General features: G+C 45.3%; 1 protein-coding gene across 1 annotated transcript in view; it reads right to left on the bottom strand.

Annotated features, from left to right (window-relative positions):
* Positions 1–22500, bottom strand: part of LOC311228319 (PH-interacting protein-like) — a gene marked incomplete at its 5' end in the record, with an annotated part of 100949 nt that overhangs the window by 15802 nt on the left and 62647 nt on the right. The window contains 13 exon segments of the mRNA XM_084314228.1: positions 1592–1712; positions 4130–4285; positions 4593–4625; positions 4628–4653; positions 7899–8010; positions 8280–8362; positions 12920–13044; positions 13428–13535; positions 13691–13801; positions 15324–15531; positions 16018–16118; positions 20637–20783; positions 21153–21252. Coding sequence (XP_084170354.1) covers positions 1592–1712; positions 4130–4285; positions 4593–4625; positions 4628–4653; positions 7899–8010; positions 8280–8362; positions 12920–13044; positions 13428–13535; positions 13691–13801; positions 15324–15531; positions 16018–16118; positions 20637–20783; positions 21153–21252 — 1431 coding nt within the window.

Genomic DNA, 22500 nt, shown 5'->3' with positions numbered 1-22500 from the left:
TTCACGTCTTAAACTCATACTGAGGCCTTAGTTTTGGTTTTAAATTGCATATCATCATTCATTTATTTATTGTCACAGAGCAGAAGAATTTTGCCAAAACAAACCAATAGTATCCAGCTGCAGAACGGCAGACCAGCCACAATCTCAGACCCAAATAATTTTTATTTAAATTTTTTTTATCCCAATTTCTCACATTACATTCACCCTGAATGTTGACGTTATCCAGGTGAAAAGTTAACTTCATAAATCATTTGATGTATAATTAAATCAAAGGAAATGCGTTTGGGTCTGAGAGTGTGGCTGGTCTGCTGTTCTGCAGCTGGATACTATTGGTTTGTTTTGGCAAAATTCTTCTGCTCTGTGTGACAATAAATAAATGAATGATGATATGCAATTTAAAACCAAAACTAAGGCCTCAGTATGAGTTTAAGACGTGAACATGGTCATGTTTGTTGAATAAAAAAAAATAAAAAAAAATAATTTTGATCGGATCGGGAAATATCGGTATCGGTAGATACTCAAAATCACATGATCGGGATCGGATCGGGAGCAAAAAAACGTGATCGGGACATCCCTAACCATAATTCATGTTGGCCATTATTTTACGATTGCGTGACAACATTGATTGACAATGTATGATCCTCCAATCACAACTGTTGCTTCCCAAGGGCAGGGTTTGAGAGGCCAATTGAAGGGCAACTCGGTGTCAGTATAGCTGGCCACATCATTCAGTAATTTCTTAGTTTTGTAGTCTGTAACCTGAACACACCATTAGATTATCTCTCTCTCACACACAAACACACACTTGCACATCATATATATGTGACCAGGCACAGACGTTTAGGTCTTATTGAGCAATCTTCATAAAAATTATGTTTTACATGATATGAAAGTACAGGCTATGCATGCATCATTGACATTATTGTAACCCCCCCCCCCCCCCCACACATAAAACCTTCCAGACTGAGAGCTGCGTTGTGGCTTTGTTATTATGATTGATTTTTTTTACATGTCTGCACTTTATGTGCAAATTTTATGCCTGTCTGTGAAGCACTTTGAGCTGCAGTTTGCTATACAAATAAAGTTTATTATTATTATTATTGGGTACCGTTCCCATTTGTACCGGCACCTTGGAATCGATACCGGTACCCGACGGTACCTTTTTCAGTACTTTACTCTCTCTGTAATAACACCATTTTTATGTCAGTTGTAAAACTAAACTAAAGTCTAAACTTCTCAATTTCAACATTGTTACCACACCACACAAACTAAACCCCCTCTCTACCTCCCTACGACATATCATAATTTCATCATGATGCCACAATTAACAATCATATATTTAATTATTGCCCAACCCTACACACACACACACACACACACACACACACACACACACACACACACACACACACACACACACACACACACACACACACACACACACACACACACACACACACACACACACACACACACACACACACACACACACACACACACACACACACACACACACACACACACACACACACACACACACACACACACACACACACACACACACACACACACACACACACACAGACCATACCTATAGAAGTGGTTCTCCAGTCTCTGGCGTATGGTGCTGAGGTCAGTGACGTAGGCCACCACAGTGCAGTATGTTGGGTAGGCCTGCAGGTCCACCGGGAAGGCGAATGGAGCGGCCACATCTGAGGGCAGGTAGTGGGGAGGGACGGTGGGGAGGGAAGGTGGGGGTAGGGGTAGTGGGGAGGGAAGGTGGGGGTAGGGGTAGTGGGGAGGGAAGGTGGGGGTAGGGGTAGTGGGGAGGGAAGGTGGGGGTAGGGGTAGTGGGGAGGGAAGGTGGGGGTAGGGGTAGTGGGGAGGGAAGGTGGGGGTAGAAGTCGGGGTAGTGGGGAGGGAAGGTGGGGGTAGGGGTCGGGGTAGTGGGGGGGGAAGGTGGGGGTGGGGGTCGGGGTAGTGGGGAGGGAAGGTGGGGGTAGGGGTCGGGGTAGTGGGGAGGGAAGGTGGGGGTAGAAAGAAGAAAAACATACTACTATTAGAGTCAGTCACACATCATATCACTGTAATACAATTGTCATGGTGCCATTTAATTCAAAATGGTCCATTATATCATACTTTTTAATACTGCTGCAAAGAACGATTTCACACCTGAGAGGTCTACGTCAGGTGTGTTCTCTCGCATCTCAATCAAAATAAGGCATCCGAGTCCATATACATCATGACGTATCTTTGACAAGGAATGTGGGTCTGAAATAGGGCTGCACGATTAATAGAAAAAAATCGCTATCTCGATTCATAGACCTATGCGATCTCATTTCTAAATTAGGACGATAACAAAATTAAATAAAAAAGAACTTAAAAAAAAAAGTTCACCCATGCCGTCATGTATGTGACCTGAACACAGTGATTCAGGATCACCACTCGCTCTTTGAGTTAATGCAAAATCCTGCCTTGTGTGAGCCAGCTGCAGCCTGCAGCGTGGGAGCAGCAAGCAGAGAGAGATCTAGAAGGACTATCGTCTCTCCATGTGGCGGGCCTGTGGCCTGCAAGACTCCAAGCAGCCACCAGAGGGAGCAGGTGGACATTTGGAAACATGATAGTGCAGTGATACCTCTTGACGGCCTGTGTGGTGTCTGACGGACCATGATGACATCAATTTACAGGAATTTGAAAACTCAGCAGCCCCAATGCTGGAGACCATACACACACTGTGCCGCGTATTCCATGTAATTTAACTGTGTGTGTGTGTGTGCGTGTGTGTGTGTGTGTGTGTGTGTGTGTGTGTGTGTGTGTGTGTGTGTGTGTGTGTGTGTGTGTGTGTGTGTGCGTCACAGACTGATGACATCATCCTGAGAACAGCAGCGATTAGTGTATGGCCGTTTCACTTAAGGAGAGACATGACTTCATGGTTTCCTGTAAAGGCTTACACAGCACGAGTCAGGCTGCTCGTCTCAGTGGTGGCGAGAAGGCAGGGATGGAAAAGCAACTAAGTACTTCTATTCAAGCACTGTACTTCCATTAGATTAGATTTACATGTATTGTCATTATACAGCAAGTACAGTACAATGAAAAGAGGTTTGGCATCCAACCAGAGTGCAAATGTAACAGTAAAGTGCTATAGTATACATTACAATGTACAGGAGATTAAACTGGGTAGTACTACTGAATATAGTGCTAAAGACTTTATATATTTTTATATAGGTATAAAGACAGTAGGTAGTAGTCATACTGGCCAGCAGCGTAACTAGTAAGAGTAGGTAAAAGATATGTACAGATACAGATATAGAATCTACATGTAAAAATGATTATATGCATGTATGTACAGACAGATGTGGATATATATATATATGGTGAGAATAAATATATATACTGTTTATACAGCATTATTGTACATGATATCATACAGAGTTATATGCAGGTGTATAACTAGGTATATAGAACAATTATTTGCAGGTAAATTCAGACAGATATGGATTAGGTACAATTTCGGGTTATGTGTACTATACCTTGATTTTGGGGGACTTTCTAATTCTAATTGGGGGAGATTTCAAATTTTACTCCACTATGTTTCAAACCAAATATCCTAGTTCCCTTTAATTACCGACACACCAATACCACTCATTCAGTGCCGATGCCGATTTCCAATCTCAAACCTTCAGTATTGGTCACTTTGCTTTGATTTCTGACATGTTATTCGTGGTTCACTTGGTATCCGATTTAAGTATCAGGGAATTATCTGGTATCGGTACATCCCTAGTTTTAATGGATGGGTTTTGCATACAAGACGTGCAATCAATTCATAAAAATGTTGCACTTTTTCAGTTTGAGTCGGGCCAAGAGGAATTCATCAGGGCAGGCAGGTCAGAACCAGCTGATGTTTTAGCATAACATATAGAGCTTAACAAGTACTTCTACTTTCCATATTTCAGCACATTTAACATTGAATACTTGAGTATTTTCACTTGAATGGAATTTTGAATGGAGGACTTTCACTTATATCAGAGTGCTATTCTATTCGGTGTGTGTGTGTGTGTGCGTGTGTGTGTGTGTGTGTGTGTGTGTGTGTGTGTGTGTGTGTGTGTGTGTGGTGACTTGAGAGCCATACCGAGTGTACACAGCTGGTCGATGCCTTTGATGATGCGCTCGCACTCCTCTGAGCGCGTGCGGCAACCCCATTCCCCTTCCAGAGGGACGTAGAGCAGCTCCTTCTGTTCCTCCTCCCTCAACGGCACGCTCAGGCCCAACTCGTCTGGGAACGACGCTGCAGAGAGGGAGAGGGAGGAAGAGGAGAGAGGGGAGGAGGAGGAGAGAGGTTGTAGAGAGGGAGAGAGGGGAGGAGGAGGAGAGGTTTTAGAGAGGGAGAGAGGGAGGAGAAGTTGTAGGGGGGAGAGGGGAGGAGGAGAGGTTGTAGAGAGGGAGAGGGAGGAGGAGAGAGGTAGAGAGGAGAGAGGGGAGGTGTGTGTGTGTGTGTGTGTGTGTGTGTGTGTGTGTGTGTGTGTGTGTGTGTGTGTATATGTATGTGTGTGTGTGTGTGTGTGTGTGTGTGTGTGTGTTTGTGACAAACTCACCCTCATTGGGAATGGCCTCCATGTCCCATGGCTCATTTTCTCAGTGTCTCCATTATCCCAGCTGTAGAGGAAACACATCATCATCGCCATCATTATTATCATCAAAACCATTCATTTTGGCTCATACACATCATATGGATCGGTGATCGTGAAGCCCCCAAAAAAAGAATGCTTTAGTAAACGGGTCTTTAAAATGTATGTTTAAAAAAACATCCTCATTAAGCTGCCAGCCGCTGCCATTTCTCTCAGGTCATTTGAAATAATACTCTTGAGGCGGAAGGGCAAGTGCTGCGAGCAGAGACGACTGAATCCACATGAAAATATATTCTACAATGGTTTGTGTCTGCGTTTGTGTGTGTGTGTGTGAGTGAGTTGAGTGTGTGTGTGGGTGGGTGGGGTGGGTTGTATGAATATATACGGGGACTCGTTTCATACATCCGCTAGACTCGGGCATAGCCTCCAACTCAACTTAAGAACAGAAAACTCAGTATCCACAACTGAAAACTCACCTTTACAGGCTATAATTAGTTTAACCTCTTAAGCCCTAGCCCTATTTTCTGAAAATCCGCCAAAAATACATACCTAAGTAAATGGAAGATTGCTCCACTTCTACAAGTCCCATTAGCATGTTCTTGGTATCTAGGGACATCTATGGATCTCAGGGAATGTATTCCCAGTGTCAGAAATATTGTGTGTGTTACTAGGCTTGAGTAAATTGTAATGAACCAATGAATCTTTTTTTCTTTTTTCATTTTTGACGGTTAATCCATGCAAAAATTTACCAGACATGAAAAACTGAAAGCTCATTCAGCACCTTCTTGAGATCACATGTACAAAAAAATCTAAGAAATTAATAAAGGGAAGATGATTAAACAGAAGGTTTTGTAGATACAGTACTGAATTCTGCCATCCGGACACATGCAATTTGAAATATGATTACCTATAGAATATAGAATATCAGGCCTATAAATTACCTTATTATGGCCAAGTCGCACATCTATGGATCGGGCCAAATCTCCCCTTTTCAATGGCAGAGTTCAATCTGGATTTAGTATCACCAGGCGTGATTCACAAACCATGAATGAAATCTACTGTAAGTACAGTTAATATTTTATAATGTAAATTTCTCCACCATTTTTCATCAGATTGCAACAGTTAAAATCATTGGTAAACAAACGTAGTGCTGTTTTGACAGGGTTAGGGTCTTTACTCTTGGCTACATTTGGGGGGAAAAAACGCAACATTAATTCATACATTCTGTAGAGATGGATTTATGGCGTGATGTCATTGTCAGTCCGGTACCGGTCTCGTCGGGCTTAACTCATTCAGCACCAGTCACGAGAAAAGTTGGGTTAACTCGCCAACCGGTCAGCGCCAATCACGAGAAAACTCGAGTTTTAATCGTTATTTCTTTTATTAGCTATATCCATTAATTTTTCATCCATCCAGCCTGATGTTATCATTGGGAATAAGGCCAGGTAATAACTCTATATACAATCTTGTGTTGATCTGATATTTCTTTCTACCGCGATCGAAGCTGTCTGTGTGTGTGTGTGTCTGTTTACCGTTAATAATGCAGGACTTAGGAAGTCTTTATCTGGCATGCAAACGACACACACATGCGATGGGCGGCACACACACACAGGAACACACACATGCAATTTTCTTGTGTCGCCTAATGTGATTGAGTCTCTGCACTTGACCCATCCCGTCGTCCTTCCCCCCATGGGAAGCCGGGAGCAGATAGGGCGTCGACGTGAGCCGCGCCCCGGGGACCAATCCAAGTGCTCCTGCCCATCTTCGTCAAGGACGCCACAGCGTTAGCAATCTGTTGTTGTGCATGTTTTTCCATTGGGTTTATCTTATCGGGGGGGGGGGAAACCCTTGCGAGCACGGGGAGAACATGCAAACTCCACACAGAAAGGTCTGGGAGATACCCCACCTGGGTAACTGGCATCATGGAAACCTAGTCCCCAAGCGGGAATCGAACCCTGGACCTTCTTGCTGTGAGGCGACAGTGTTAACCACTACACCACGAGGTGGGGGGGGGGGGGTGAGCGCCGTGCTACGAGGGCCATTTCATGTATGCACGAGGAAGGATAATAATGATAATCTAGCGTTGATTTCAGGAAGATAATCAGGCGAAAAATTACAACGTGTTTAGTGTATTCCACTAAAACGCTATTATTGCGTCTTTTCCTGGATTACTAAGAATCACCAAAACTATACTCATATTCAAAACGGTATAAAACGGAAATGTATGGATGAAAAAACAATCTGTTTTGTACATGTTGACTGGAAGCAACTCACTGACAATCGACAGGTGTATTAGACCCATAGCTATAATATAATATATATTTTAAGCACTCGCAAATCTTGCAGTCTCCCCATTGATTAAAGTGATGGCGTTCTAACGACCCCCCTGGCTCATTAAGCGATGGCGCTGGATGGGTTAAGAGGTTAAAAAAATAGTCTTCTTCTTTTTATATTATCTTGTATTTCCGCATATTTATTGTTCTCGTTCCTGTTTTATCTTGTTTTGTATTTTATATATTATTATTGTTATTACCACTTATTTTCATGACCATTATCTTTCCTTTGTCCATCAAGCACTTTGTATCCTTGTATTAGAAAGGTGCTCCACAGATGAAGTGCATCATCATCATCACCGCCGCAGCTGCATGTACCAGGAGTTTGATCTGACCGACCTCTGGCTCACGGCGGTACAACCACGGTGTCAACACACCGCTTGCCAATAAAGTTGACTCTTTCTGATTCCACCAGTGTCATTGGGGACAAACTCATGTTATACCAAATCACTTTGCTTCACTTAAAGGAGTGTAGAAAGCATGTGGTAGTCGAGAGGAAGGGCAGGTGGGAGGTCAGAGGGAAAATATGGCACTCATTGTGTCATGTGACTTTATTGATTGTTCAAACCCAGTATTGATGGAAGTTAAAGGGTCATAAATAGAAGTCTAAATAAATTTCTGGTGGATTTCTCAGTGCGTGTGTGTGTCTGTGCGTGTGCATGTGTGTGTCTGTGCGTGTGTGAGAGAGAGGAGAGAGAGAGAGAGAGAGAGAGAGAGAGAGAGAGAGAGAGAGAGAGAGAGAGAGAGAGAGAGAGAGAGAGAGAGAGAGAGAGAGAGAGAGAGAGAGAGAGAGAGAGAGAGAGAGAGAGAGAGAGAGAGAGAGAGAGAGAGAGAGACGAGAGAGAGAAGAGAGAGAGAGAAAGAGAGAGAGAGAGAGAGAGAGAGAGGAGAGAGAGAGAGAGAGAGAGAGAGAGAGAGAGAGAGAGAGAGAGCCTACCAGACGTTGTAACACTGAAACAGGCTGTCAGAGTACTGAGACTGGAAAGGCTCCTGGCTCTCGATGGTCCCAAACCACCAGGCGTCGTCAATCACCGATCGAAACCGGTCACCTACACACACACACACAGGATTACAGAAACCATTTAGATCTACTCTTAGATTGACTTAATTTTATTTATTATAAATGTTTTGCTCTTTGAAAGTCCTTCTTTAACCAGACAAGTAGACTTGAAACAGTTGCTATGCAGCCGTAGGGAGCAGATGCTGCGGGGCGCCCACTCACAGGCTCCCCCGGACCACCTGTGTGTAACTGTTGCTCCTCCGTCAGAAAAAGATATCCAAGTCAAATAATGCTACAATGACAGAGAACAAGGCTGACCTATGCCCCACTGTGTGTCTCTCGCCTCGTCGAACTGCTGCCGCAGGATGCGGAAGTCGATGACGTCGGGCATGTCGTGGTACCTGCAACAAGACAGAGCGACATCAGCAAACGCAGAAGGGCCTCCAGGCGCCACTTTCAGGCAAAAATGAACCAAAGGACTCACAACATTAGCAATGGGTGAATGAGTGTGACGACCACGTTACCTGGGTCGGATTAACGCATGGACTACTGAGGCAGAGGCCCCAGGGCCCAAAGCTTGCAAGGGCCCAGCCACGAGGCTGGAGAGGAGAGAAATATAGCCTCTTTGTGTAGGTTTGTCCTGCAGAATAATGCTTTGTGCCTGTGTGTTTGCGTGTAAAACTCTGTTTTTTTTTTGGCCAACAGGGCTAGCTGATCCGAATCGGCTTCCATTTATTTCAGCTAAGCTAGTCTATCTTGCTTTCTACTGAATGCACAGAGAGAGGACATTGGTATCTATATATATATAATATATATATATACACACAGGGACTTGTTTCATACATCCGCTTTGTCCTCATTAATTTCGGCGTCTGTGCAAGCGAATGAATAGAGAGAAAATAGCTCATTTCCGTTCTGCCACACACAGACCACATGAGCAACTGATGAAGGAGAGTGCCGGTATTTGAAAAAGGGCCTAAACTTTTTTTTATAGGGCCTTTTGTTGATTTCTATCTAGTTTTAGCTCCACACATTTTAAGTTATTTTACCAGTTTTAGCCCTTCTTATTTTATGTTTTTTTATTTTACTCTTTACAATGTAGTGCTTTTGAGATTTGCTCCACACTTATAAAGCGCCCTACAAATTATTATAAGGACTTATATCCTGGCCAGTGAATTATAAAACCAACACTTATACCAAGGTTCTACCACTTAATTCGGTTCTGCGCATAATAGGCCTGGAGTGTAAAGAAGGTTACGTTCATTACTCGTACCAAGTGCAAAGCATCAAGGTGTCAGTATTCGCTCCTTGACAGTTTAAATAAAAAGCTATGTGTGTGTGTGGGATAGGCTGGGACGACCGAATGTGGAAGGTCACCATATTTACGCACCTGTTCCACTGTCTGCTCATACGAATCTGTTGCACTGTGGGGAAGATGCTGTATGCAAATGAGCTGACATGGTCGCCAGCAGCCGTAGCAGGTTAACTCATTCTGCGCCAATCACGGAAAAAGTCGGGTTAACTCGCCAACAGTTCAGCGCCAATCACAAGAAAAGTCGGGTTTTAATCGTTATTTCTTGTATTAGCTATATCCATTCATTTTTCATCCATCCAGCCTTATGTTATCATTCGGAATGGGTCTGAGCTCGCAAAAGGGCAAATACCGCCGCCTACGCCTTCCAGCCGGTATTGCACTCTATTAGAAATGGTGTAGTTTCTTTTCAGGGCCGATCTGAGCCATGCGGGGGGGGGTTTAAATACTCCGGCAGGACTAGCCTTTACAACGTTACATCTGCTATGCTGCCCCTCCCCCTCCCCCCCCTTCATATGCAATACCGGGCAGCGTCTAGTTTTTACCCAAACGGTGTATGCTTACGCGTTCGCGTTTAGCGCTCTGATTGGCCACTGCTGTTTCTGGTCGCACCAATCGTGTGACGGCAAGTTCTTCGCCGGTTAAGCTTAGGCACTCTTTCGAAGTTGGTTAAGGTTAGAGTTTGTCTTAGAGCAGGGCGATAGAACGCCAGCCCTGATTCCAAACTCTAACCTTAACCAACTTTGAAAGAGTCGCCTAAGCTTAACCAGTGATAAACTAGGCGTTAGGTAGTTTGCAGGCTGTTAGAGCCGGAAATGGGCGCGTCACGTGATTGGGCGCACATGTCACATGACCAGAAACGTCAGTGGCCAATCAGATTCGCAAAACGCATGCACCGTTTGGGTAAAAACTAGACGCTGCCGGGCAATGTGGGACGGACCTCCACAAGCAGTATTTGGAATGGCGATCAGATAATTGGATTATTTCTTTTGCATTACATCAGAGACCAGGTAAGGACTATATATATAAAATCTTGCGTTGATCTGATATTTCTTTCTACCGTGATCGCGGCTGTCTGTGTGTGTGTGGCTGTTTACCGTTGAGTGCAGGAGGTGGCGGGGGGAGCACCCCGCTACGAGGGCCATTTCATGTATGCATGAGGAAGGATAATAATGATAATCTAGCGTTGATTTCAGGAAGATTAGATAATCAGGCGAAAGCAGGGGTTCCCAAACTTTTCAGGCCGCGACCCCCGAATAACGGTGTCAGAGAGCCGCGACCCCCACTATTATAATAGGTAAAAAAAAAATAAAAAATAAAAAAAAAATATATATATATTTTTTTATAAATGGAAATGTATGGTTGAAACATGCAAACGTTCAAACGCACACACACTAATAAGCATTGGAGGCTTTTAACCAGGGCCGGACTGGGGAAATCATTCAGGCCAGGAAATATAGTGCAAAATATAGCCCCAGTCAGGCCACTTTTTAAGCAGGGGGTCTGGGGGTCCCCCACCAGGAAATGTTTTGTTACAAAGACTTAATTTCCTGCACTCTGGTGCAGGACTTTTTAAATTTGTACCCTTTAAATGCCAGTGTTTTTGATGGCATCACAAATTATTAAAAAACAGGGTAGCATATATGATTAGCAACAACACTGATTTTGATGGATTTTCAGTTTTTTTGTAATGTCAGATTGAAAAAAATACAATCTTTTATTCAACTTCAGCCCTGATCATAACACCACATATTCATTTTATAATTCTAACCCTTTAAATGCCAGTGTGTGTGATGGCATATATTTGCAATATCAAATGCAAAGTAGATTTTTCTGGGGGGGATTATTACAGGCTAGCATGTGTCAATGATTAGCAACAACACTGATTTTGATGGATTTTTTGTTTTTTTGTAAGGGTCCCGCCTCCACCAATCACATGCGGCTCCCTTTGTGTGTGTGTGAGAGCAAGAGAGAGAGAGAGATAGTTCTCCAACTTGTGTGAGTTGCAGTGATCTCCTGGTTGTTCCCCACCTAGGTTATCTAACTATTGCGCTGCTGCAACTAGAAACACTGGCCTGGCCTGCTTCTAAGTTCAGTGGTCTGACTGCATAAAAAAATAAAAATAAAAAATGTATCATCTGACGACTCCCCCCCGCGGCGGTTCCCACTTTGGGAACCCCTGCACTAAAGGGCTATTATCGTGTCTTTTCCTCAGATTACTAAGAATCACCAAAACTATACTCATATTCAAAACGGAAATGTACGGATGAAAAAACAATCTGTTTTGTGCATGTTGACTGGAAGCAACTCACTGACAATCGACAGGTGTATTAGACCCATAGCTATAATATAAGATAGGCGGCTACGTGGCGTAGTGGGCAAGGCGCTCGCCACGAAATCTGGAGACGCTGGGCTTGCCTGTTCGAGCCCAGCACTCCACATTTGCTTTCAGTTTAGCTGGTCGTCCGTACTAATACACATTGGCCGTATTAGGGGGTGGGAAACTGATGGGTGGGGATCGGGCGTTGTGGACAGCGACTCCTACAGGTCGGTTGGTGCGCCTGCGCAGTAGAATCAGGAAGTGTCGGGGGCAGCGTGAGCCTCCCACGCGTTACTCCTCGCCACTGAGAGATCGAGCTGCGCAGGTGAAAAGATGCGACTGCTGTTACCTCAAGTACCGGAGGGGACTTGTGCTATGTATGACTTAGTCCACATTGCAGCCGGCTTGTGGGAGGCAAGAAACAGCGTTCGTGACAGGGGAGGGTTGAATTGGATGATACGAAATTGGGATGGGAGAAAAAATATAGAAAATGGGAGAAAAAGTGGATAAAAAAAAAAAGCTATAATATAAGATATATTTTAGGCGCTCACAAATCTCGCAGTCTCCCCATTGATTAAAGCGATAGCGTACTAGCGCCCTCTGGCGCATTAAGCGATGGCGCAGAATTAGTTAATGTCTGCTCATTTGCATAAAGCGATTTATGATCGTAGTAAAAACCGCACCTATGAACACAAAATCACTGTGCTAGGTCAGTGATGTCTCAACTAACTATTCTCCAAAGAAAATTATTATTAAAAGGAACACGCCAACATTATGGGAAATGCACTTACCGTCTTTTCCAGAGTCAGACAAGAAGATAGATACCAATTAACTCTCTGCGCATTCAGTAGAAAGCTATCCGGCTGCAAGCTAGCCTAGCTTAGCACAAATTAATGGAAGCATATACAGATCAGCTGGCCTAGCTTAAAACTCTGTTTTTCTTTTGGCCAACAGGGCTAGCTGATCCGAATCTGCTTCCATTTATTTCAGCTAAGCTAGTCTATCTTGCTTTCTACTGAATGCACAGAGAGAGGACATTGGTATCTATATCTTCTTGTCTGACTCTGGAGAAGACGTAGGTGCATTTCCCATGATGTTGGCCTGTTACTTTAACTTGCATAAATGTCACAATTTCACCCCTTTTGTCGTGCTGCAGAACGACTTTTTACCGGGGGGGGGGGTATCCAGTTTGCTTGATCTAGCACATCTAGCCGAACAAACTGATCAATGTATATTAGAGCTGGGCCCAGGGGGTGTGGTCTCTAGTTGTAGTTCTTTGGAACCAGGGGGTGTGGTCTCTAGTTGTAGTTCTAGTGACGTCCTTACTTCATGGAGAAGGAGCCTCCAGTCAGCTTTCCAGTGTCAGGGTCCAGGAAGGAGAGCTTGAGACAGCACAGCGTCGGCAAGCCCACCTCATACTTGATACCCACTATCTTCATCAGTTCCTGCTCCTGAACACACACACACACACACACACACACACACACACACACACACACACACACACACACACACACACACACACACACACACACACACACACACACACACACACACACACACACACACACACACACACACACACACACACACACACACAAATAGAAATACAGAGACACATAGACACACAAAGATGAATAAGGGGAAACATTTATTTATCCTCTGCATCTTACATCAGATTTGGCTGCGAGTAGGGCTGGGCGATTAATCGAGTTTCAATTTCAATTATGTAAAATCTTCCCACGATCACGACAACAAGATAATCGAGATAAAACAATACAATATTGTCATTGTAGTGTATCGTTAAGTGTGTGGGATCTAGAGGGCCTCTTACCCGTAGCTCCATCTTATGCCACGGCTGTTTCTTAGGGTTGATGCTGTAGATCTTCTTTTGTTTGGCCATCTCTACATAGGCTTCATGGCCTTGTCTGAAGTAGTACAACTGCATACATACACACACACACAATTATAACATATTAATACTGATTGTTGATGTTGCTTAGGTCAAGTTTCAAAATGTAATGCGTCAGTCATAATCCAAAAATCTGTTATTCCCATTTCCCCCAAAAGCTGACATTTAGAGGCTGTACTGTGTACCTCGTCTCCCATCTGGGGGGTGTAGGGACACCTGCGGGGGACGCTGTCCGTGATCCAAGGAGAAGGAAGCCACTCCTCCAGGGTTAGCCCCGCCTCCGGGAACTCTGTCCCCTTAGAGACATAAACCAATCACATTTGAGTATTTCACTATTGCCTTAGCTCGATTCCCACCATCATATTTCAGTGTGTAATCTCTTGACAAGGGAACCAAACTTAAAAACAAAAACAAATGCTATGCTTCTATGTGAAGTGCAAAATTAAATCACATGTTCAATTCTCACAGCCTTCTCATAGTTCACTGTCTGCAATCATGTCTTTGGTGGTTTAACAAGATGGTTAAATAAGCTGTATGGACGTCTCTGACAACATAAAGCAGGTATTTGACAGTATAACTGTATTTGCTGTATTTTGGATATATGCATTGTTTTTTTGTGTGTGTAGGATTTAAATCCAAAAATCCAAAATAAAATGCTAAATATCACAGGAAATACTGTATTACATCATTTCAAATACTGTAGGTTGCAAATATTTAGCTCTTTGCTTGAGATAATCCAAACAAAAGAAAATTACCATCATATACTGTTTTATTTTGGCACGAGTTGACTATGACCCTTGTTTTAATATGCGGCAATAGTTCGATTTGTATGATAAAGACATCCAATGTTCTGTTTTCCAGAGATGTCACTTGTCATATGGCTGTAAACACACCTCACCTTGTGACTCGAAAACATTACCGATTATAAATGCTCAGTTATTCGCTGATAATTATTAGAGATGTGAGTGATCCACCGTGCAGGAGATGGGAAAGATAAGAGGGTCCAGGTTGTGAAGGCGAAGAACAGCACTTTATGTTACGTGGTATGTGTTGTCTTGCTTAATGGGAAGCCAGTGGAGGTTCTGGAGGACAGGAGTGATGGGATCTCTGAGACAGGAGTGGGTAACGCAGGCGGGCGGTTCTGAATGTACTGCAGTTTATTGAGGATTTTGGTGGATGTGCCGTAGAGGATGCTGTTGCAGTAATCGAGTCTTGAGGCGATACATGAATGAGGGTTTCAGCGGCTGAGAGTGAGAGGGGAGGACGGAGACGGACAACGTTTTTCAAGTGAAAGGAGGCTGTTTTTGGGATGTGTTGACATGGGGGTTCAAAGGAGAGGGTATGGGGTCGAAGGTGGCACCAAGGTTACGGATATGTGAGGAAGGGAGAACAGTGGAGCCGTTGATGCTGAGGGAGAAACCAGGGGTGGATTTGGTGAGGGATCTGGGGCCGATGATGAGAATTTCTGATTTGTCACAGATCCCGAATAATGGTAATCGGAATGGTAAACATCTATATTTAATAATTACCATTACCTACATCTCCCCCTGACCTGTAGTTCAGTCTGGTTCTCTGATGGTTCCTGGAAGTGAAGGAAGTGTGTGAAGAAGAAGAAGAAGAAGAAGAAGAAGAAGAAGAAGAAGAAGAAGAAGAAGAAGAAGAAGAAGAAGAAGAAGAAGAAGAAGAAGAAGAAGAAGAAGAAGAAGAAGAAGAAGAAGAAGAAGAAGAAGAAGAAGAAGAAGAAGAAGAAGAAGAAGAAGAAGAAGAAGAAGAAGAAGAAGAAGAAGAAGAAGAAGAAGAAGAAGAAGAAGAACCCACCTTCCTCTTCTCCTTTGGCTTCTTCTTCTTTGGCAACGCTTCGTCTTTGTCGGCTTTGTCTTTCTTCCTCTCCTTCTTCCTGTCCCTCTTCTTCTCTCCGTCCTCCTCCGAGCCGCTGCTCTTCTTCTTCACCTTCACACTCTTCTTGGGAGGTTCCAGGTTGATCCCTGCGTCGGCCGTCCAGTCAGAGTAGTCGCTGGAGTAGTCGCTGGAAGAGAGAGAACGGGCTGATAAGTGTGTGTAAGTGTGTGTGTGTGTGTGTGTGTGTGTGTGTGTGTGTGTGTATGTGTGTGTGTGTGTAAGTGTGTGTGCTATTGTGATATGTGGTAGCCTCAGGCGTGTTCATAAAGTTGCTGTTAGTGGGGATTGCAGGCCTGCAGTAGCCAGAGTGGTGGAGAAGAAGCGTTTTGTATCCATAGATCGTTCTAAAAACAAAAAAGTGTATCTGTGCATGTGTGTGTGTGTATGTATATGTGCAAATGTGTGTGCATGTGAGTGTGTATGTGTGTGTTTATGTACATATGCATGCAACTGTGTGTATATGTGAGAGAGTGAGGAAGTAATGTGTGAGCATGTCTGATCATTTGTGATCTGATCACTCGCGCGCGTGTGTGTGTATGTATGTGCGTGTGTGTGTGTGTGTGTGTGCGTGCGTGTGTGTGACGTGTGTGTGTGCGTGCGTGTGTCCTCCCACCTGGAGCTGCTGTGGTCATCCGGCCAGGGCTCCCTCGCCGCCTCCTCCTCCTTCTCCTCCTCTGAGGAGTGACCGTTGATCAGCCGCACCTCTGGCTCTCCCTGCAAACACACAGTAAACCATTCAGGACTGTGGTCAGAAAGACACGGGGGGAGGAGGAGGAGACGGGGCATAACATAGTGCAACTAGCAGGAACAGTTGAAAAGAATAAATAAATAATAATACATCAGATTTATATAGCGCTTTTCCTAATGCTCAAAGACACTTTACAAAACAAACAATATAATACAGTAAAAAAAAAAAATAATTATATAAAACGGCGAAAGAGAGAGCGAGCAAGAGCATAATGTATGTATTGTAACTATTATGTATATATCTCGTAACCTACATTTATATTGATTCAAATACTGGACTGCATAGTCCTGTGATTTATTGTGGATATTTACTGTTAATGTTTGTGTGTCTAGTTTTATGTCATGTCAAAAATTTGCCCAAAAAAAAATATTTTTCAAAAAAAAAAGAAAAAAAAGGCGAGAGACAGAGTTCAAGGGTAAAAAGGTGGGTTTTGAGGGCTCTATCCATGATCATCCCACAACAGCCATTGTTAGTGGTGTCCTAATAGCGCTGTCAAATCATATGTATATTAGGGTCAATCAATTCAAATATTTTATCACGATTAATGGCATGATTGTCCATAGTTAACTGTAATTAATCGCATATATTAATCGCACAATTTTACAAATGTATCTGTTCAAAATTTACCTTAAAATGGATATTCTTTAAAGTGTTTAATACTCGTATCAACATGGGAGTGGACAGATTCGCTTACTTTATGCAAATGTATGTTTATTAAATAAAGTATTAAATACTAGTATGAATATTACCTGTATAAAAATTGGGTTGCCAAATTACATATCAATTACGGATCATTCATCTGATCTCGCTCCGAGAGACATAGCATTCTCATTTTAGCGCCAACCTCACGCACTCTAAGAGAAAGAGCTAGCGAGCTAGTGAGAGAAAGAGAGAGAGAGAGATGGGAGTATCATTTCGGCCTAATTCTTTATTTCCAAAATGTGTCATCAGTGCAACAACCAGGGCCATGTGTGCTCCATGCAAGACGGGACTAAAATGTGTCTGGAGGAGTGGAACAATGGTGGGCGCTGTATTGTTGTAGGTAACATTATGCCACTAGCAAGCATTGTGTTGTGATGGTGAGGTGCCACGTGAAATCATGGATGATTGCTGTGTGTATGTTGTGCGGGTGGGTGATGAATAGATTTGTTTTGTATTGTGGGCATGCTAAGAGAGAGAGAGAGAGAAAGAGAGAGAGAGAGATATGAAGAGAGAAGGAGAGAGGTTGTGAGGTTTTGCCCGCTGCTCACCACCTTTTCTCTGTTTCCTTAAAGCCTACTGTTAGAAATTCCCTTCTCACTCACTCTCTCTAGCCCCCACCCTCTCGTTCTTTACTCTCGTTTACTCTCAGTGGCCACACCTGTTTGATATTCTATTATCTCTCGCACCTGTGGTGGCAGGCTAATTAGTCCCCCTGTGGGCTTTAAATACCAGGGCGCTTCCCCTCGTTTTGGCGTGGGGTCGTGTTGTATTCATGCTGAGTCATATTCTCTAACATCTAGACTCTTTCGGGAGATCCTCTGGTCTACCAATGCTGCATGATGGATCTCTCCAGCCTTGAGATGTTTGCTCCAGCCTTCGTCTGCTGTCGCCGTAGCCTGTGGAGGAGACTGTTCTGCGCTCCCTGTAACTTCCACGGGAGGCACCCCAGCGTTCCACTGCAGACCCCAGCGCAGCTGTTCGTCCTGACGCACATCTAGACCAACGCGCATCTCCCGGACCCTCGGGCTTGGCACGCTCTCCAGTCACCAGCGCGCAACGCGCATCTTCAAGGGCTTTGGCCACCTGTCGCCGTTTGCCTGGAGGGAGACATTGTACTGCGCTCTCTAATTCTCTACGGGAGGTATTCCAGTGTTCCACTCCAGACCAGCGCGCCAGATGCGCTCAAGCCTTCGCCACCTGCCGCCGTTTGCCTGGAGGGAGACACTGTACTGCGCTCTCTAATCCTCTACGGGAGGTATTCCAGTGTTCCACTTCAGACCTTCGAGCTTGGCACGCTCCTCCGTACCAGCGCACAGACGCGCATCTTCCAGACCTTCGAGCTTGGCACGCTCCTCCGTACCAGCGCACAGACGCGCATCTTCCAGACCTTCGAGCTTGGCACGCTCCTCCGTACCAGCGCTCTGACGCGCATCTTCCAGACCTTCGAGCTTGGCACGCTCCTCCGTACCAGCGCACAGACGCGCATCTTCCAGACCTTCGAGCTTGGCACGCTCTCCAGACCTCAGCGCGCCGACGCGCATCTTCCAGACCTTCGTGCTTGGCACACTCCTCCTCGCAGACGCACCCCGAGGCGTCTCTCGGTTCCGACGCGCACACCAAGGTGTGGCGCGCACTCTGTTCCTCGGCTCCGACAGCGGCTACCCGGTGGACGACACCCTCGCCACCGCCACTGTTCCGACGCGCACACCAAGGTGTGGCGCGCACTCTGTTCCTCGGCTCCGACAGCGGCTACCCGGTGGACGACACCCTCGCCACCGCCACTGTTCCGACGCGCACACCAAGGTGTGGCGCGCACTCTGTTCCTCGGCTCCGACAGCGGCTACCCGGTGGACGACACCCTCGCCACCGCCACTGTTCCAGCTCTCTGTTCCGACGCGCACACCAAGGTGTGGCGCGCCACTCTGTTCCTCGGCTCCGACAGTCGGCTACCCGGTGGACGACACCCTCGCCACCGCCACTGTTCCAGCACTCTGTTCCTCGGCTCCGACAGTCGGCTACCCGGTGGACGACACCCTCGCCACCGCCACTGTTCCAGCACTCTGTCCCTCGGCTCGGACTGCCAGCCACCCGGTGGCGATGCCCTCGCCCCGCTGCTGTCCCTGTACCATTACGCATACGCCTGGGTGAGTTTTGATTGTGATGTCACTCACCCAGCGTAGTGCCCTTGCCCCCGTTCCCGCTGCTGTCCCTGTACCTTTACGCATACGCCTGGGTGAGTTTTGATTGTGATGTCACTCACTCAGCGTAGTGCCCTTGCCCCCGTTCCCGCTGCTGTCCCTGTACCTTTACGCATACGCCTGGGTGAGTTTTGATTGTGATGTCACTCACTCAGCGTAGTGCCCTTGCCCCCGTTCCCGCTGCTGTCCCTGTACCTTTACGCATACGCCTGGGTGAGTTTTGATTGTGATGTCACTCACTCAGCGTAGTGCCCTTGCCCCCGTTCCCGCTGCTGTCCCTGTACCTTTACGCATACGCCTGGGTGAGTTTTGATTGTGATGTCACTCACTCAGCGTAATGCCCCTTGCCCTCGTCCCGCTGCTGTTCCCCAGCGTATTGCCTCCTTTAGTTCTCACTTAGTTATTAGTTTGGACATTTCATCTCCCACTCTGTTTTGTTCTCTCGTGGATATTATTTTGGACATTTCATCTCCCACTGTGTGTTTGTTCACACGAAGATAGTATTTACTTTGTTACTTTGTTATTTGGACTGTTCTGCATCTGCTCTGTTTGTTCCCTTTGAATATTAACCCTCTCCTCTGTTCTGCAGAGCGGCCCAGATGTTTTCCCACCAGTCCCCAGTTCCTCCCTGTCCCCAGCCCGCCTCCGCGGTTCTCTGTCCCCAGTTCCTCCCTGTTCCCCAGCCCGCCTCCGCGGGCCTCAGTCCCCTCTGTCCCAAGTTCTTCCCTTCTAGTTCCACCTAGTCCCTAGTCCTCTATCCCTAGTTCTCCTAGTCCCTAGTCCTCTTTCCCTAGTTCTCCTAGTCTCTAGTTCCTCTGTTCCCTAGGCGTTCCCTTAACCTTCCCTTAGGCGTTCCCTTACCTTCCCATAGTGTTCCCTTTTCCTGCCCGCCTCTTAAAGGCACTTTACCTTCCCCTCTTGTGTTATTCCAGTGTTTTGTGTTTTCTCCCTTAAAGGGACAGTGCCCTTTTTTCCCTGTTCTAAATAAATATCTGTTTCTTGGCAAACCATCATACCTGTCTTGTGTTGTGCGATTGGGGTCGGTTACAAACCATAACAGAGGTGAGGAAATGAGAGATGAAGAGAAGGAGAGAGAGATGAAGAGAGGAGAGATGAAGGGAGGAGAGATGAGGAGAGAAGGAGATGAAGAGAGTGAGATGAAGAGAGAGAGAGAGAGAGAGAGAGAGAGAGAGAGAGAGAGAGAGAGAGAGAGAGAGGAAGAGAGACAGAGAGAGATAGAGAGGGAATGGAGAAATGTATCGCTGCATGAGTTTAGCTCAGTATTGACTTGTGATGATCAAGAGAAAAACAAAACTGCGTCTGCACCTCACCTGTGGTAACTGCAAAAACAATTAATTCAGACCTGGATTCTAATAGAGGCCTTTATGTGTCAAAATGTGTAGCCTAGCCAATACCCAGCCAGCCACACCCAGGGACTGCGTTTAATTGGGACTCTGCTATTAAGTGACGTTTTAAAATATATCTCCTGTGACACAAGTATGTTAAACCAATAACCCCACCAAAAACCAAAAAGCAGATAGGATCAGAGACAAACGGTCACCACGGTAACAGCGTCTACTGTACCTCTGAGGTGCTGTCGTCGTCGTCGTCGTCATCGGCAACCTCTGCACTCTGACGACTCGTCTCTTCCATGGCGGCGCGGGTTTGGTAACCGTGGTTACCCTGGTTCTTCCTCCCCTCGTCAACGGCGCACTCTGAAGAGGGTTGGGACTGTGGCGGGAGAGAGATCCGTGAAGCATGTAAATGGTCTGAGGTCCGGTGGGTTAGCGGGTGTTATTATAAACATCCTGTTATCCATAGTCAAGGTGGCGGCGGTCCATCCCATACAAAATTGTACTTTGAAACTTGAAAAACAGGAATGTTTATTATAATAATAATACAAATAATAATAATAAACTTTATTTGTATAGCACTTTTCATACAGAAATTGCAGTTAAAAAATTATACTGTATGTATGGTGTGCCTAAAAGCCCTGAAGTCTGTGTGTGTGTGTGTGTGTGTGTGTGTGTGTGTGTGTGTGTGTGTGTGTGTGTGTGTGTGTGAGTGTGTGTGTGTGTCTGTGTGTGTGTGTGTGTTTACCCTGCTCTCCTTGTGTGAGTGGAGGGTTCGTCTCCTCCTCTCTGAGCGATAGATGTTGATCTCCTCCTCTCCTTTAGCCTCACGCCAGTTTAATTGTTTCCTACACACACACACACACACACACACACACACACACACACACACACACACACACACACACACACACACACACACACACACACACACACACACACACACACACACACACACACACACACACACACACACACACACACACACACACACACACAGTAGACATACCATAAAACCTCTAATAAGCTAATAAGCGAGACAAGGCACCCGTTGCAATTCAGCAAATAAACACCTTTCTCAAATAGACACGGTGTCAAAAATGGTTTCCATGCTTGCTATCTGCGGCAGGCAGAGCCAGTCCGGAGGTTAATGTGTTTGGATCGTGTGATTCTGCGGATCTGCCCGCAGCTATTCTCTACTGGGCTGATCAGCTTAATGTTTTCTATACACGCTCATAAATAGTTCAGTTCATTAGCTATATTCGAAATGTTCTAAAAATGATTAAGTTTACTAATGGGCCACTGCCACTCTGGTGTGTGTGTGTGTGTGTGTGTGTGTGTGTGTGTGTGTGTGTGTGCGTGCGTGTGTGCGTGCATGTCTATTTTTTCACACAGAAGATAAAGCGTTTAATTTGCTTTATTAGATCCCTTCCCCCCACAGACCCTGTCTTTTCATAATACCACACAACCCCTCATCAGATGCCCCACAGAGAGTGAGGGAGATCACATGCAGCGCTACTCTTTCACGTCTTTAGATACGAGTTCACCACGCATCAGGTCTTTAGATAGTTCACCACACATCATCACCAGTGTTATCGGGTCATGCTGCCTACCGGAGATTTGCACTCTTCCACTTATAGTTACACCTGCTGGTTAGCTGTTCAGGGACACTAGAACGTTGATTTATTTTTTTTAAACTTTATTTTTTAGCGTTTATCGCTTTCCTGGTCAAGCATGACCGACAGTTGCAGGGTGAAACGGGAGAGAGAGCAGGGGAAGACATTCGGCAAATGACGGCGGGTCCGGGAATCGAACTCGGAGTCAACCAGATCCGTGACGCAGCACGGAGTCCCGCGCGAGCGCGGTAACATGGTGTGCTACTGGAGCACCCAGAACGTTGACTTTTTAAGGAACAAATAGGAATATAAACCACGTATCCTGGCTGACGCCAGCAGCCTAGATCAGTGGTTCTCAACTGGTCTAGCCTCCATTTTCCTTAGTCATTAAGTCGCGACCCAAAATGTTGAACCACTATGATTTATGTTAAAAAAAAAATGCAGTAATACGCAATCTTTCAAAACATGAAATAAACACAA

The sequence above is a fragment of the Notolepis coatsorum genome (genome assembly GCF_963971535.1).
Source record: "Notolepis coatsorum genome assembly, chromosome: 5".
NCBI classification, from domain to species: Eukaryota; Metazoa; Chordata; class Actinopteri; order Aulopiformes; family Paralepididae; genus Notolepis; species Notolepis coatsorum.
The sequence above is the reverse complement of the archived record's forward strand: the minus strand, read 5'-3'. Positions and strand labels throughout refer to the sequence as shown.